This window comes from Canis lupus, chromosome 25 (genome assembly GCF_048164855.1).
Source record: "Canis lupus baileyi chromosome 25, mCanLup2.hap1, whole genome shotgun sequence".
NCBI classification, from domain to species: domain Eukaryota; kingdom Metazoa; phylum Chordata; class Mammalia; order Carnivora; family Canidae; genus Canis; species Canis lupus.
In genome coordinates, this window is record NC_132862.1 from 1,202,322 (window position 1) to 1,216,404 (window position 14,083).

The 14,083-nt window shown below is 52.9% G+C and overlaps 2 protein-coding genes across 8 annotated transcripts in view; both read right to left on the minus strand.

Moving 5' to 3' along the window:
* Nucleotides 1–14,083, minus strand: part of HOXC10 (homeobox C10) — a 106,728-nt gene that overhangs the window by 26,134 nt on the left and 66,511 nt on the right. The window lies entirely within an intron of this gene.
* The window catches only part of HOXC4 (homeobox C4), a 59,785-nt gene continuing 56,845 nt past the window's right edge, over nt 11,144–14,083 (minus strand). For 4 of the 7 annotated variants that reach the window (XM_072797661.1, XM_072797660.1, XM_072797662.1 and 1 more), the window contains exons 2-4: nt 13,926–14,042; nt 12,838–13,777; nt 11,144–12,335 (exon numbers count right to left, since the gene is read on the minus strand). In XM_072797661.1, coding sequence (XP_072653762.1) covers nt 11,980–12,335; nt 12,838–13,276 — 795 coding nt within the window. In that variant the 5' untranslated portion in view covers nt 13,277–13,777; nt 13,926–14,042 and the 3' untranslated portion in view covers nt 11,144–11,979. The remainder of the gene's footprint in view (nt 12,336–12,837; nt 13,778–13,925; nt 14,043–14,083) is intronic. The other 3 variants (XM_072797665.1, XM_072797664.1, XM_072797659.1) reach the window with 1 other exon arrangement.

Genomic DNA, 14,083 nt, shown 5'->3' on the forward strand with positions numbered 1-14,083 from the left:
CGGCCTGAGTATGGGCAGGTGGATTTGCCTGAGCCTCTGCGGGCATCTGCTCTCGGGTTTCTGTAGGAGGATGCTATTACGTGTCTGCAGGCCTTTGGAGATCAGTAACTCTAGTGAGACTTCAGATGCTGTGAAGTCTGTGCCTGGCAACCCAAGGATGAAATCTGATGCTGGAGAATGGTTGGGCAGGCCCTCTGCTCAGCTTCCTTCTGGCTCAACAACTATTTTCTTCCAAAATGAGATCTGCACAGTCTTCCAAGGGCCCCTTCTGACCGCCTCCACCAGCTCTAGACCTCCAGGGTCCCCTGTCAGCCCATTTTTAATGGACCTACTGAGTTGAGGGGAGTGTCTGGAGTTGAACTAGGATTTTAAGATGGAAATAAAAAAGAAAAGTTCATCCTTTCCTCCCCATTCTACTCATTTTCCCTTATTGATATTCATCAACTCAGCATGAGGCACAAGGGAGTCAGCCTCTCTGCATTGGCAAAGACCTTTCTCCACTCTTTAAAATCTAACAAGTTTTACTAAAAAATTTTTAGGTGGGTATGATAATAATATTGTGGTTATGTCATAAAAAAGAGTATCTTTTAGAGGTGTTCGTTGAAATGTTCATAGGAGAAATGATAGGACGCCTGAGATTTTGTTTCAAAATATATGAGGTAGTGTTGGGTTCCTTGTAGATCAAATTCTATTGGCCATGGGTAAGATCATTGTTAAAGTGAGGTGACGGATATATGAATGTTTGATTATATTGTTTTCTCTACTATTGTGTTTGGACTTTTCGATAGTGAAAAAAAAGAATCATGTTCACTCAGGCACTATGTCCCCAGAGATGAAGCTGAGACTGTTTCCCCCATTATAAGGATGAGGAAGTGGAGGCTCTCACTGGGTAAGGGACTTGCTTACAGCAACTGGGAGCAGAAAGCTCGGAGTGGAATTCAGGCAGCCTGACTTCCGACCGAAGGTTCTTCTCAGTGGATCCTGCATAAACATGAGTCTCACACAGCCATAAAATATAGAATTTGTGAATAAATACCTATCAGATTAATGAAATAACTGAGACTCCAGTTGCTCATACATTTGCATGGGGCTTGCCCAGACAAGTATATGGACACCCAAGAGCTCTACATTTGCATCTATGGAGACAGATACACACCTTGGTTCACACAGCTATGCTTTCCTTGGTTGTACACTTGTAGATCACTTATTCTGAAAACATGTTAGACATGATGCTCGGGTGAAGAAAAGAAGGGGATGTCAGATTGTTACTCCTGTTGCGTGTGCGCATGTGAAGATCTGGGCAATATACACACCCTCGGTGAGAAGGTACCAACAGGAGATCTGGAGGGAAGGCTTGTTCCTGACAATGGACAGATCAAGCCCAGGACTACAGACACATGGAGAGCTTGGTGAGGAGGGAAAAAACACTGTCAGGCTGGTGCCTTGTGCCTCTTGACAAAACTATAACTTTAGACGCAGGTGCAAGGTAGTTTTCTCCTCCACACATAGTTATGTTCAGATAAATACAACCATCATACATTCTTCCATAAAGAATTTATGCATGGCACACACCCACCTCCCATACGCATGATACAGCCATGTCTCTAGAGAGGAATTCTTTTTTTTTTTTTTTTGAGAGGGATTCTGAGTGGGTAAATACAGGTCTAGGAGTCAGAGGACAGGGGTTCTAGTCTACTGTCCACCATTTGCTAAGCATGTCGTCTTCAGCATGTCACATCACCCACTTTGGCTCTGTTTCCCCTCCTCAAAAACAAGACTGATAGGATTCCTGGGTGGCGCAGCGGTTTGGCGCCTGCCTTTGGCCCAGGGCGCGATCCTGGGGACCTGGGATCGAATCCCACATCAGGCTCCCGGTGCATGGAGCCTGCTTCTCCCTCTGCCTGTGTCTCTGTCTCTCTCTCTCTCTCTCTCTGTGACTATCATAAATAAATAAAATTAAAAAAAAAAACAAGACTGATATTAATAGCTAAACTGCCCATCTCAAACAGGGCTAAACTTAGCAAGGTCATTTCATCTATAAATTTGTATTTTATTCTACGTTTTCATACTAAAAAATGATGAGTACGTATCTACGACATACATAACATATATGTATGTCTATGTATCTATCTTTCTATCTGTTAATCTATCTATGGAACAGAAAAATTGGATAAATTGCCTAAGATAACACATTCCGGGTACAACACGGAATAGTGAAATGATGGTAGGTTCTGGAGTTAGAGGCACCGCCAATGATCCAATGTATGGAGTGGCTTCTGCTGGTTAGTTCAATTGGTTCTTAAGATATAGTCCAAGGATTCCCTGGGGGTTCTTGAAGACCCTTTAAGGGGCTCCACGAGAGGTCCTTCCTCTCCCAACTACTTATCTGCAGGAGGCTATGTACTTCACGTAGTTCAACCAAAACAGCGTATTGCCACAAATTGAATGCAGAATCCATTCGTCTTCTATTAAGCTAGACATTAAATGTGAAACAGTGACATTTTTCTCACTAAACTGTTTTGGAAAATAGAGTTATTTTTCCTGAAAAGTTGGTTATGTTAAAATGTAATGGATTCGTAATTATTGTTTTCAAAGATTTTTTTAGAAGGTTTCAGTTTTAATTTGTAATAAGGTAAATATTGATAGGTATAACCCATATTTGCAAAGTTCTTTGAGATTTTAATAACTGTTAAGAGTGTAAGGGGACCCTGAGACCAAAAGATTTGAGAACCACTGGGTCGCAGCCTGCTGAGGAGGACAAGAACCTGCCAAGGCCAAGTGAGGAGCAAAGCCCAGGTTACTGGAGGTCCTGCTTGCGCTCAGGCTGGCACGGCCCCGTGGCCTTGGCGTGCTCCCTGCTAACCTCAGCCCATCCTGATGGCCGGTGCCTCCGTGAGCAAAGAACTACAGGGGTTCAGGGCACCCACTCTGGAGTCAGGCAAGCCTGACTGGAATTCTGGCTCTGCCTGGGGAGGGGGGGGCCTGTCACTAGCCTCCTGGGCCTCTCTCAGCTTCCTCTAGTGTAAAACGCAGATACACAACGACGTCCTCACAGTGTTATTGTAAGGCTCCATGAAGTAGAAATTTAGCACAGTGCCTGGTCTATAGTAAGCGCTTAAGAAAATGCCTGTTATTGTTACTGGAAAGAAAAAGGAGGAGGGGGGGGGAGGAAGAAGAAGAAGGAGAACAACAACAACAGCAACGGCAAAACAGCCTATTGAAAGCCTACTGTATGCCGGGCACTACTCTAAGTGCTTTTCATACATCAATCCACGTCCTCCTCCACCGCCACGGCCACGGCCACCGCCACGGCCACGGCCACCGCCACCGCCACCGCCACAGCCACGTAAGGCAGCTGCCGGCCCTCGGAGAGTCCTCTGCTATCGCTGCTGCTGGTGTGATGGTGCCCGTGGTTTCCCAGGTCCTGCCTATGGGCAGAGCACTGCGGGCTGGAGGGTTAGATAAATGTTTGTGGTTTGGGTTTAACTTGGAAAAAGTGAAAGTATTAAATGAGGAATCTAATCTTCCAGAGGCCTCTGGCTCCGCCTCCTTCTGCAGTCACCCTGGGCCCAAGGGGCCCAAGGAGCCAAGTCGCAGGATGGAGGGTGAGTCCTCAGGCCACACGGTCTTCAGGAAAGCGGCAAGCCTTGGAGAGCAGCGTGTGGAGAGGGAACAGCGGGAGCCTGTTATCAGGGACATGAGTGATAAGTCGAAGAGCCTATTTCACAGGCGCCCTAGCCGGGACGGTATTTGCTGTCATGCGTTACCTCTACTCACACGCACACGCGTGCACGAGTGCACACACGTGCACACACACGCGCACACGCCCTCAGCAAAGTCACCGACCCACGCAGATGTGAACAGAATGCGGAGAGAAAGGGCCGCGTGAAGTCACAGGCCTGAGGGAGGGATTCTCCCCGCCTGCCCTCTTCCATCCTGACTAATTAGCAAAGATGCCCTAACAAAACACAGACTCCTGTCTCCTGTATCTCTCTTAGGTCAGGTTCCCCCAGAGAACATCCTGGCTGGGATAGGTCTAGCCAGGCAGTGGAAGGGCAGGGACTAGTTGGGCTGCCTCTCATTGCCATGGAAACTGAGTGGCGAGCCACGGGGAGCATGAATCTGGGGCTCTTGGCCAACCACTGGTCTTCAAGGACAGGAGAGGGAGCAGGATGCCAGGCAGGGCTAACTCTCAGGATGGAGCTGGAGGAAAGGGAGGGAGCAGAGGACTTACTCTTCTACCAATTTTCAACGGGGCCCGGGGGGCGGGGCAGGGGGGGGCACTAACTAGGGCAAAGACCTTAGGATGGTCCTGGTGCTCTGGGATGGAAAGTGGGTTCTTGCTAAAGACAGGCCTACCAGCCAGAGTTCAAGAGTCTTGGCCTGAATTATCTGGACTCAGACCGAACTGGAATAAGCGAGGAAAAGACAGTCTATTGTTTACCCTGACTGGCTTTACCACCCTCTCCTGAAGCTTTGGAGACCACGTATTTCTGGATATGTTTCTTCTTTATTTTGGAGAAGAGAGAGAAAGGAGGCCCTCTAATGTGCACAGTGTGGACACTGTCTGGGTCTCCCCTGTTTGGGTGATGGAATTCTCCGAGGGGTCGAGGGGCATTCTAATTGCTCAGAAAATGACTTTGCCATCAAGGGAAGGGGCAGGCTCTCCTGCCAAGGCCATCTCCCCTCTATAGTCAGGATATGAAGATATGTTCAAACTCTGGAGCCCAATAGAGCCCCCAGAGAACTGAGGCAATTACCTAAGTACTTCACCAAACCCTTCGACCTCAGGTTCCTCGCCTTCACCTGAATCTAATGGGTAACTGTCCCAGTGGGAGAAGAGACTGGTCCCTGGGGGCCAAGACTCAAACTCTGCAATTCCGGGGGCCCTCTCCAGCTGGGAGAATGAAATGTAAGTGATGGGGGCGGGGGTGGGGGTTCTCAAGGGTTGGCCTCACAGGTCTCTGGGCCCTGGGGCAGCAGAGCAGGCTAGAAGCCAGAGGCCCTCCATTTGGGGGCTTCTTTGACTCCCAGAAGTGGAGGGAGGAGGCAAAGGAGGAAAGGAGGGTGTGGGGGGAGGGGCGGGCAGGAACAGATGCTTTCAGATCTAAAGAAATAATTTGAGGGGGAAAGGCAGGATCAAACGGAGGAAGAGGAGGGGGAGATGGGGGGAAAGGAAAGAGAACAAAGGTATAGTGGGGATTGGAGCCTCTTTGGTGGAGGAGATAAAGGGGAATCCGAGTGAGTTGGCTAAACTGACATCTGCCCGGCTGTAAAACCTTGTTCTATTTGCTGCTGGCTCTGGAGTGGCCGGTCCCATCCTCCTGAGGTGGCCTGGACTGGAGGCTCAGCCAGGAACCTTTGAACCTCAGCTGTGCCGCCCAGATTGCTGACCCCCCCATTTTGGTTCCCCTTCTCTGCTTTCTCGGTTGGAGGGAGGTTCTGGGAGGAGCGCTGGGGCTGGGGCTGGTCCCAGAGGATTGCTGCGGAGGAGAAGGGCAGAGGAGCAAGGATGTGAGGAAATGGAGCACAGAAAGCAGTAGAAGTGCCAGTCGGAGACCCCAAAACGGCCAAGCCCAAGCGAAGACAGGGCTACAGGCAGTCGCATTGCAAAATGGGTCGAAATGGAAGAAAGGTTTCCGGGTTGTAGGGGGTGGGGGTCATCCCTCCACCTCACCTCTGCGCTTGGCCAGGCAAGAGAGGGCTGAGGTGGGGAGCTGGGGAAAGGCAGGAGCAAACGGACGTGGGGAACACTCCATACCTCCCCCATTTTCTCCTCTTACCAAACTGCCTGCCTTTTTTTTTTTTTTAATTGCCTCCAGCTAGAACCAACCGCTCTTCTGCAACCTTATTTTCCAAGGTCTGTTCTGGCAAGTGCAGAGACTCCACGTGTACAAAGTTGCGAACACTGTGCTACTGCCCAAAGGGACAGTCACAAATAAGAGCCAGGCACTCCCTGGGATGGGGAGAGAGCAAGGAGCCCGAACACACTGCTTGGGGGACAACTCCCAGGTTCCGCACCCCCCACTCACGCCCCCGCCCACCCCCCCCCACCCCCCCCACCCCCCCGGACAGCCCAGTCCCGTCCCTGCCCCGCAGGTTAGAGAGCACATTCCCCCTTTTACAACAGCCCTGATCCTAATCTGGTGCCCAGAGACAAAGGCCCGGGCAAGAGGGAAGCAATTCTTCCTAAGATTTGGGGTGGAGGTGCGGGGAGGACCGTCCTGGCCCGGAATTCTCGGAATTCTCGTGATGGAGGAGACCACTTGCTGGTGGGTGGGCCGCCTGGGGTGCTTCTCCTCTCTGCGCCCCACAAAAATCCTGGGAGGGTCCCACTCCCCGGCTCGGTGACTGGGCAGAGAACGGGGTTTTCATTCCTAAAGAAAATGAAGTCTGATTTGGTGGCGGTAACGGTGGGATGTTGGGGGGCCGAGGAGGAGCTGAGGCTGTGCTTGGTTTTCCATGCAAAAAAAAAAAAAAAAAGTGGACTAGGGCAGAGAAAAGGGAGCCGGGCTCCCAGGAGCGAGGGAGCCCAGGGTGGAGCGGAGTTCACCGCGCTGTGAACCCGCCCGGCCGGTCAGCAGCCTGCGCCCCCCCCAGGGCCCTATTGTCCGCGGCCGGGCCGGGGTCGTGACCCAGCTACAGGCGATGCGGCGCCCGGTCGGCCCGGCTGGAGCACCCCGGAGCCCCGGAGCCCGGGCGCCCCTCACCTTTGCCCGGGCTGGGCCCGCCGTCGCCAGCCTCAGGGCCCGATCGCTCCAGAAGGGAGCCGGGAGGGAGCCCGGAGGGAGCCGGGAGGGAGCCGGGCCGAGCCGCCGCCCTGTGCCCGTCCCGAAGACCCCGGCCTCCCGCGCCGCTCCCAGGCTTCTCCCCGGAAGTTCACGCTGACGCCCTCTCCCACCTGGGAGGACTGGGTCAGAAAGGAGGAGAGAGCCGAGGTGGCACTTCTTCAGGCTGGACCCGTACCCCATCGAGGCTGGAAGAGGAGACCCTAGGGGACCCTACATCTTGGGAAAGCGGCGATGGCTGATGGGGCCTGGACATTCCAAACAGCCCTGTCGGTTTGTTGGCCTCTGTAACCTATTCGCCCTCAGCCGTGGGAGATCCTCCCTGCCCAGCCTCCTCTTCCCTGCCTCCTAATTTATCAGCCAGCGCATCTGCAGGGCTGGGAAGCAGGGAGATGGGGCGGCCCAGGCCCTTGCCCTGTTTGCGCGGATGTGGGCTCTGCTTCCCGATGCGCCCTCGGTGTAAAGAAGCTACGGAGCTGACCCCAGAGAGGAGAGAAGACAAATTCCGGGGAGTAGAGGCAGAGCCAGGCCTGAGAAGGGGCTCCTGGGCCTGGGGGGCAGAGGAGCAAACCTTGGTTTCCCTCTGCTACCAAATGCAAAAGGCATCCCAGCTTCTGGAGCTACACAGATTTTAAGGTGGCTGAGGGACCTCCTCAGGCCTCTGGTTCAGACAGTGGACAAGGCCATTCCTGATTCTCAAGAGGCAACGAAAACTCCCATAGCCCAGAACAGCCCCGCGCTGCAGAGAAACACGCAAATGGGGCTGCGCATGTGGGGCGCAGGGAAAGCGGGCCAAGTTAGGGGGAGAGGGGTGATCAGTTCTATCGGAAAGATTGGTCACAGGCAGAGACTTTTTTCCTACCAAATCCCCCAAATATTTATTTTGGGCTCCTGCCCATCTAGATAAATCAAGCTAACAGATTAGGAAGTTCATAAAATTGTATTCTTAGATAATGATATCCAGAGAGGTAATAAATACTCCCTCTGCTCTGGTGGCCGCTGGACTTGGGGGATCCTCCGTCTCTTTTCCCAAGCCTGGGAAGGGCCTCTTAGCATTAGCTCTCTGAAGGTGGGGCACCAGATAACAGCTGTGGATAACTAGGAGAAGCAGCTTTGTGAGGGCAATCCCATGCTCCCCCAGGACCAGGCAGAAGGCAGAGGTGGGCTGGCCAGTACCCTGCTCCTCCCGTCACAGCGTCAGTCTGAAGGGCCCCCTCCAGAGTCCGCTTCCCTAACCTTGGACAAGCAAATGGTGCCTAGGAGACGGTACCCTGGTCCCAAGCTCTGGAGAACCCCTTGCTTTATCTTCCACTCCCCCAAACACACACATACACATACATCTCACAGCAGCAAGGCAGCTTTGAGCTGCAATCCCCTAAGTCCATGCACGAAGACAAAAAAAAAAAACAAAAAAACAAAAAAGCTGATGCACAGATTACAGAGAAAACTTTGTAGGAAACTTCACACAAGCAGCAGAAAGGCGCCTCAGAGAACTCGAGTTCCCCAGTCCTTCCCCCACCGAGGCTCCCTTTCCCTCCACACCTTCTCCTTCCTGAGCCCAGCACCTTCACTCCCCAGGTGCAGGACTCGGCACTGAAACTCCATCCCCCCCAGCAGAAGCCCTCTGCTCCTGAGTGGACTTCCCGCCTTCCGTCCCCAATCCGTCCCCAAGCCCGGAGTTCAGCTACGCATTGAATGGCAAGCAGAGGCAGGAGTTGAAACTGCTGTGCTCCTCGCCCTGGGCAGATCCAGTGCTAACTACTTACATGGCAGGGGGACTTGTGACCTGTGGGCATCTCCTGGTGCTGGGAGAGGAGGACCTTGGACGGCTGGCGGCTGGCGTTGCCGCGTGCACCCCGTCTTCTTTTAACTTAGCCATTGCAGAGAGGTCCAACCGCCAGCAGGCACTCAGCGCCCGGCCTCTCCCATGACTCTGGGCAAGAAATCCCCAGCCCTGCAAAAGCAGTGGCATCCTCTGTGGAGGCCAGGGGCTGAGCAAGGGCTGGCTTGGGAGGGTCGGAGGTGGGGGTGGGGGAGAGGTCAGAGGCGCTGCCGAATATAAAGGCGATGGGAGAGAAAATGCTGTGTCCTCCCCGTGAACCTGGCTGCGTCCTCCCCGCCCCCCCACCAGCCTTTCCCCTCTGCTCAACCCAACTTCCATAAAAGCTCGGCCCTCGGCTTCCCAGGGAGGCTGTGGCAGCATGGCGTGGAGCGGGAGCGGCAGGGACCCAGGCTGCTGGAGCTGGGGCCCCCCACTCACCACCCCGCCCTCTCAGGCACCCTGATCCCATCCTGGGTGGTCAGGCCCAAGGAAAGGAGAGCTCAGGCCAAAGAGAGATTGGAACCCACTGGAGGGAAGGCCAGAGGCCAGAATCTTCAATGTAAGGGGGTTTAGTTTTGTTTCATTTGTCAAGAATTGTGGATTTCTGATGTTTCCCCTTGTCAGACCAGGAGGGACAGAGAGCAACTCTGTGCGTAGGTGTGAGAGGAGGAGGGAGAAACTGAAGCCCCGAAGAAGGCAGAGGAAAGAACTGTCCCGATGATCCTGCTGCTTCCCTGAGCTAGAGCGTCCCTTCGGCAAGTTCAGGGAGAAGCTTAGGAAAGAAAAGAGAATTTTTCTCCTCCTCGCTTGCTTTCGTCTCTTCCGCCCTTGGGAAGAGATGGAGATAAATTCCTCTGAAACCAAAGGAGCGAAGTTAGAAAAGACTATGGATCTCAAGTTCCTTTTCTTTCTCTTCCCCTCTTTTCCCATTTAAACTTCCTTACAGGGTTGAAAAGACCCCCCAAGTCCACCCCTCAGGCTTCCCTTCCCTTTTCCCAAGCACAATTAGACCCCCTTGTCCTGCCCCAAAGTCAATTGCCTCAAGATGATAGGAGCTACAGTCAGATTTGGCCTCTAATTCACTTGATTACATAAAATAACTCCAGATAATTGTGGATCCCACTTCCTCACTCTGTAGGCAGCGTGTTTTGCTGTCTCCAGGGCACCATTGAGGGAGGAGAAAGTAGACCTCCAGGGCCAAGTGATTCCCCCCAAAACACACACACACACATATGCACACACACGCGCACCCACACGCACTCCACTCCAAGGACCAGCCAGCAAGTGGTTCGAGAGGAAATAAATCCAAACACACCGAACAACAGATTTTCACGACTGGTCCCATTGTTACCTTCCACCCCAGAATTTGGGGAGAGAGGCGAGGAGTATCCCCAGCTCCTCCACAACTCGCACATCTCTTCTCCCTCCCTCTTCTACTTCTGGTTGCCCTCTATTCTGCAATTTGAATGAATTGTCCAAGAAGCTCAACCAAGTTCCCACCCTGACCTCCTCCCAACAAACAAGCAAAAATTTGAGCAGGCCTGGCTTAGGGCCTGGTCTTCAGGATCAGGATTATCTGGGAGCCTTTGGCTTAAATTAATGATTCAGGTAATCCATGCCAGTTGCTGTTGTTTATTTGTTTGTTTGTTTCTCTCCCCTTGTTTTTAATCCCCAAGGAAAGGATTGGAAAAATTTTTTTTGGTGTTTTGGGGGCTTTCTGTTTGTTTTTTTTTAACAGCCGGAGAGCCTTGTTCCAGCTTTACCCAAGCCTTGTCAGAACCTGGGAGGTTATAGGAAGAGGGGTGGTCCCTGCCTCTCCCTGTGTCTTTTCTCAACACCTGGCAGGTCCCCGATAAAAGTTAGGGGAAAAAAAAAAATCAAAGTTGTTCATTATCTCCAGGCAGCAGGCTTTGAGGCCTACCCATGCAAGGGGGCCTCCCAGGCCTCTGGCCTCCACTTCACCCTTCTTTCCAAGTCTAAACAAACAGAGAAGCCACCCTGACAGGTCACTTTGCTGCTCCAGAATCACCAGCTCAAAATCTTCCTCCTTTTAAGAAGCACATGCATGTGGAAGGGGCATCTTCCTTAATCCCTCCTCCCAAAAGAGTCCTAAAAGGTGAAAACTCCTCTCTCCCACTCCCTAAACTTGCCTTCTTGTCTGCAAATCAGGCAGGCCTACTCAGCTGAGAGAAAAGAGAAGAGGGGAGAGAGAAATCAACAAAAAGAAGACACTGTGCCTAAGTACAGAAGAGTGGGACCCTCCCAGCCCCACCGTAAGTCCCCCCACGGGAGTCTGGCCTCTCTGCAGACTCTGGGAAGGGACCCGAGAAACCAGCACTAATCTTCCACAACCCCTCTTTTGAGGATCCCCTGCCCCAAATCCCTTGCTGGTTCGCCTAAGGACACTGGAAAAGGAGCTGAGAGTCAAGATTTGTGTGTTTGCTTAGAGTAAACTTAGGCAACTATGGAGAAGGTGGGATGTTAGCAGGCCAGAAGGAGGAGGGGGATAAAAAGAAACCATCAGACATTGACGTAAAACTAATTCACATCCACTGGTTTATTATTGATCACGGGGCATTTCACATCGACACTAAAATTCTTTATTGCAAGTTTTACAATAATCAAGTAAATTCAGTCCAAAAACACAATAACCACGATGGTGGGGTGGGGGTTCTACCTATAGACCGCCTCTCTGAACTGAAAGTTCATTTTTATTTTCTTTTGGCTCCTTAAACTGAACAGCTCTGAGAGGCTCTTCAGATGCATTTAGCTTTGTCTGCTGTCGTCCCCCCTCTCCTCCCAGCCCCCCCCAACAATAATACAAAAGAACTTCATAGCTTTGTTCTCCTTAAAATGACTTCCCCCTCACTAACCTCCCCTGGTGCATTTTCAATGCAAAAGGCCTAAGGAAAGGGGGGGGGGGGAGGAGGAGGAGGAGAAGGATGAGAATTGGCTTAAAAATCGCTCTTTCCTTTTTTCTTTTCCTCATTTCCCCTGAAATTCACCCAAACCAGACCATCGCACCTTGCAATATATAATTTTTGCAGCTTTTTCCTTAAAAAATAAATAACCCCCCAAAACGGCCTTAAAAAAACAAAACAAAACAGAAAAACAGAAAAACCAAACCCCAGCAGGTACCATGCTAAGACAACATCACATGCTTAAAAGGGTCCTTAACAGTGGAAAGGGAGAGAAGGGCAGAGGGCTTGTTTATCTGTTTCGTCAGTTTGGAATTGACAAGGGATGAGGTGGGAGGAAGAGAGGAAAAGAACCAAAAAATATATATATATTAAATTCTATAAATAAGAGTCAATTTGTGTGTGAGGGGAGGACGGGGGCGCGGGGAGGGGGCAGGGTGTGAGTTATGTTTTATAACCTGGTAATGTCCTCTGCCCGCTGCTGCTCCGGCGGCGTGGCGCTCTGGGAGTGGTCTTCAGAAGTGCCCGGGGTGGCTGCCGAGAGGGTGCTGGGCGCAGCGCCGGCCGGGGGCGCTGACCTGACTTTGGTGTTGGGGAGTCGGTGGTCCTTCTTCCATTTCATGCGCCGGTTTTGAAACCAGATTTTGATCTGCCTCTCAGAGAGGCACAGCGAGTGGGCGATCTCGATCCTTCTCCTTCGGGTCAGGTAGCGATTGTAATGAAACTCTTTCTCTAATTCCAGGACTTGCTGCCGGGTGTAGGCTGTCCTCGAGCGCTTGGGTTCCCCTCCGTTATAATTGGGGTTCACTGGCGGGGGGGAGGAGGAGGAGGAGGGGAAAAGCAAATAGTGGGGTTCAGAGGCAGCAGGCTCCCGCCCCCCCACCCTCACCCCATCCTCAGCTCTGTGGAACGGGAGGAGGGGGTGGTGGAAATAAAGTCATCAAGCTAAATGGGTTATAAAGAAGTTGAAGGGAGCTGGAGACTTTGTAGTGTAATAAGAGGGGAATCCTCATTGTAACGACACTGAATTATTTATGCGCCCTTAGAAAGCGAGCATAGTTTTCACACATACATAACAGATCGTAGCACATGGCTCGGACTGCCCAGAGTAGCTAAGCCATAAAATTTATGGGGGATGTAATTACCCATTCTCGCTCGTAAATCCAGTTCAATTGTGCTAACCCAGAGTCGCTCCTGGAGAGAGAGGGGGAAGGAGAGAAAGGAGGACGGGGCCGGAGGGGGCCGGGGAGGGTGGGGAGCGCTGGGGAAGAGGGGAGGGAGGGGGAGAGCAAAAAGCAAAGTTGCCTACCCGTGCTAACGTGGATTTTTTTCATCCATGGGTAGACTATGGGTTGCTTGCTGGCGGCGCTGGAGGGATGGTCAGGGGCTGGCTGGCTGCAGGCTGGTGGGGCTGGGGACGGGGAGGCGGAGGCGCCCGAGAGAGGCGCCGGCTCGCAGAGCGGCTGGGATTTCTCGGGGTGGTGGTGGCCCGCCTGGGCCGGCCCGTGGCCTCGCGAACTGCCCGGCCCCTGGAGACTGGTGCAGCTATACTGGCGCTCGGGGTAGCTAGGGCGCGGAGGCGGTGGTGGGTACAGCTCCTGGTGGTGATGCTGGAATCCCGATTCCCTGGTCCGGCCGTAATATTCCGGACTGTGTTCAGGGATGTAGCTATTTTGCGAATATTCTTCGCATGGAGGAAATTTCGGATCGATGTAGTTAGAGTCCATCAAATACGAGCTCATGATCATTAATTTCTGGAGTGGAAAATAATTTTTCTCGCTTTGTCGTTTTTCTGCTCCATAAAGCCCTCCTACTAGCTAGCGACCCTGTAAAGTTACTTTCACCATGTGACTCCGCCGGCCAATCACACGGAGCAACCCAGTCCCCGGATAAGGAACCGAATCGCTTTATTCAAAATGTATCCAATTTTTTTTGTGTGTGGTGGTGGTGGTGGTGGTGCTGGGGGTGGTGGGGGTGGTGGTGTGGGGTGAGCCGGCGGGGGCGGCGGTGCCCCCAGCGCGCACCCCACCAACTGACAACCCTCCCCTGCAAAAGGAGATGGGAAGCGCCCGGCGCCCTTGCAAAGCCTGGGCACCGGGAGGCTGTCGGGAGGCTGCGGCTCAGCGCCCTCGCTGGGGCTCCCCGTGGGCCTCCGGCGGGCCCCCTGGGCCTGGCTCCTGAGCTTTTCCAGAGGTCTCCATTCATGGCGATCCCGTCTCAGTCTGTGTAGGTCACCGGGCAGCGCCCCTCTTTTGCAGGAAGAGGAAGTTGAATGAGGAGGACTGGAGTGGAGGTTGGATGGGGAGGGGCCCAGGCTGAGCCCAGGAGGCTGGAGAGCCTGGGGTGCCCCCCATCCAAGGATACCAGAGTCCAGCCCCCTTCCCCAAACACACTCACCCAACCCTCTGGCCTTGGGGCCGGCGAGGCAGGGTCCCAGCTGGACCGGGCAGGTAGAGGCAGCGGGATGCAAATGATTCTGACGTCATTTCTGGAGGTCTGGGGCTTGAGCCCCCGCTGAAGAGAGACAGGAAGTGGTTGGCAAGAGCGGAGTTCGG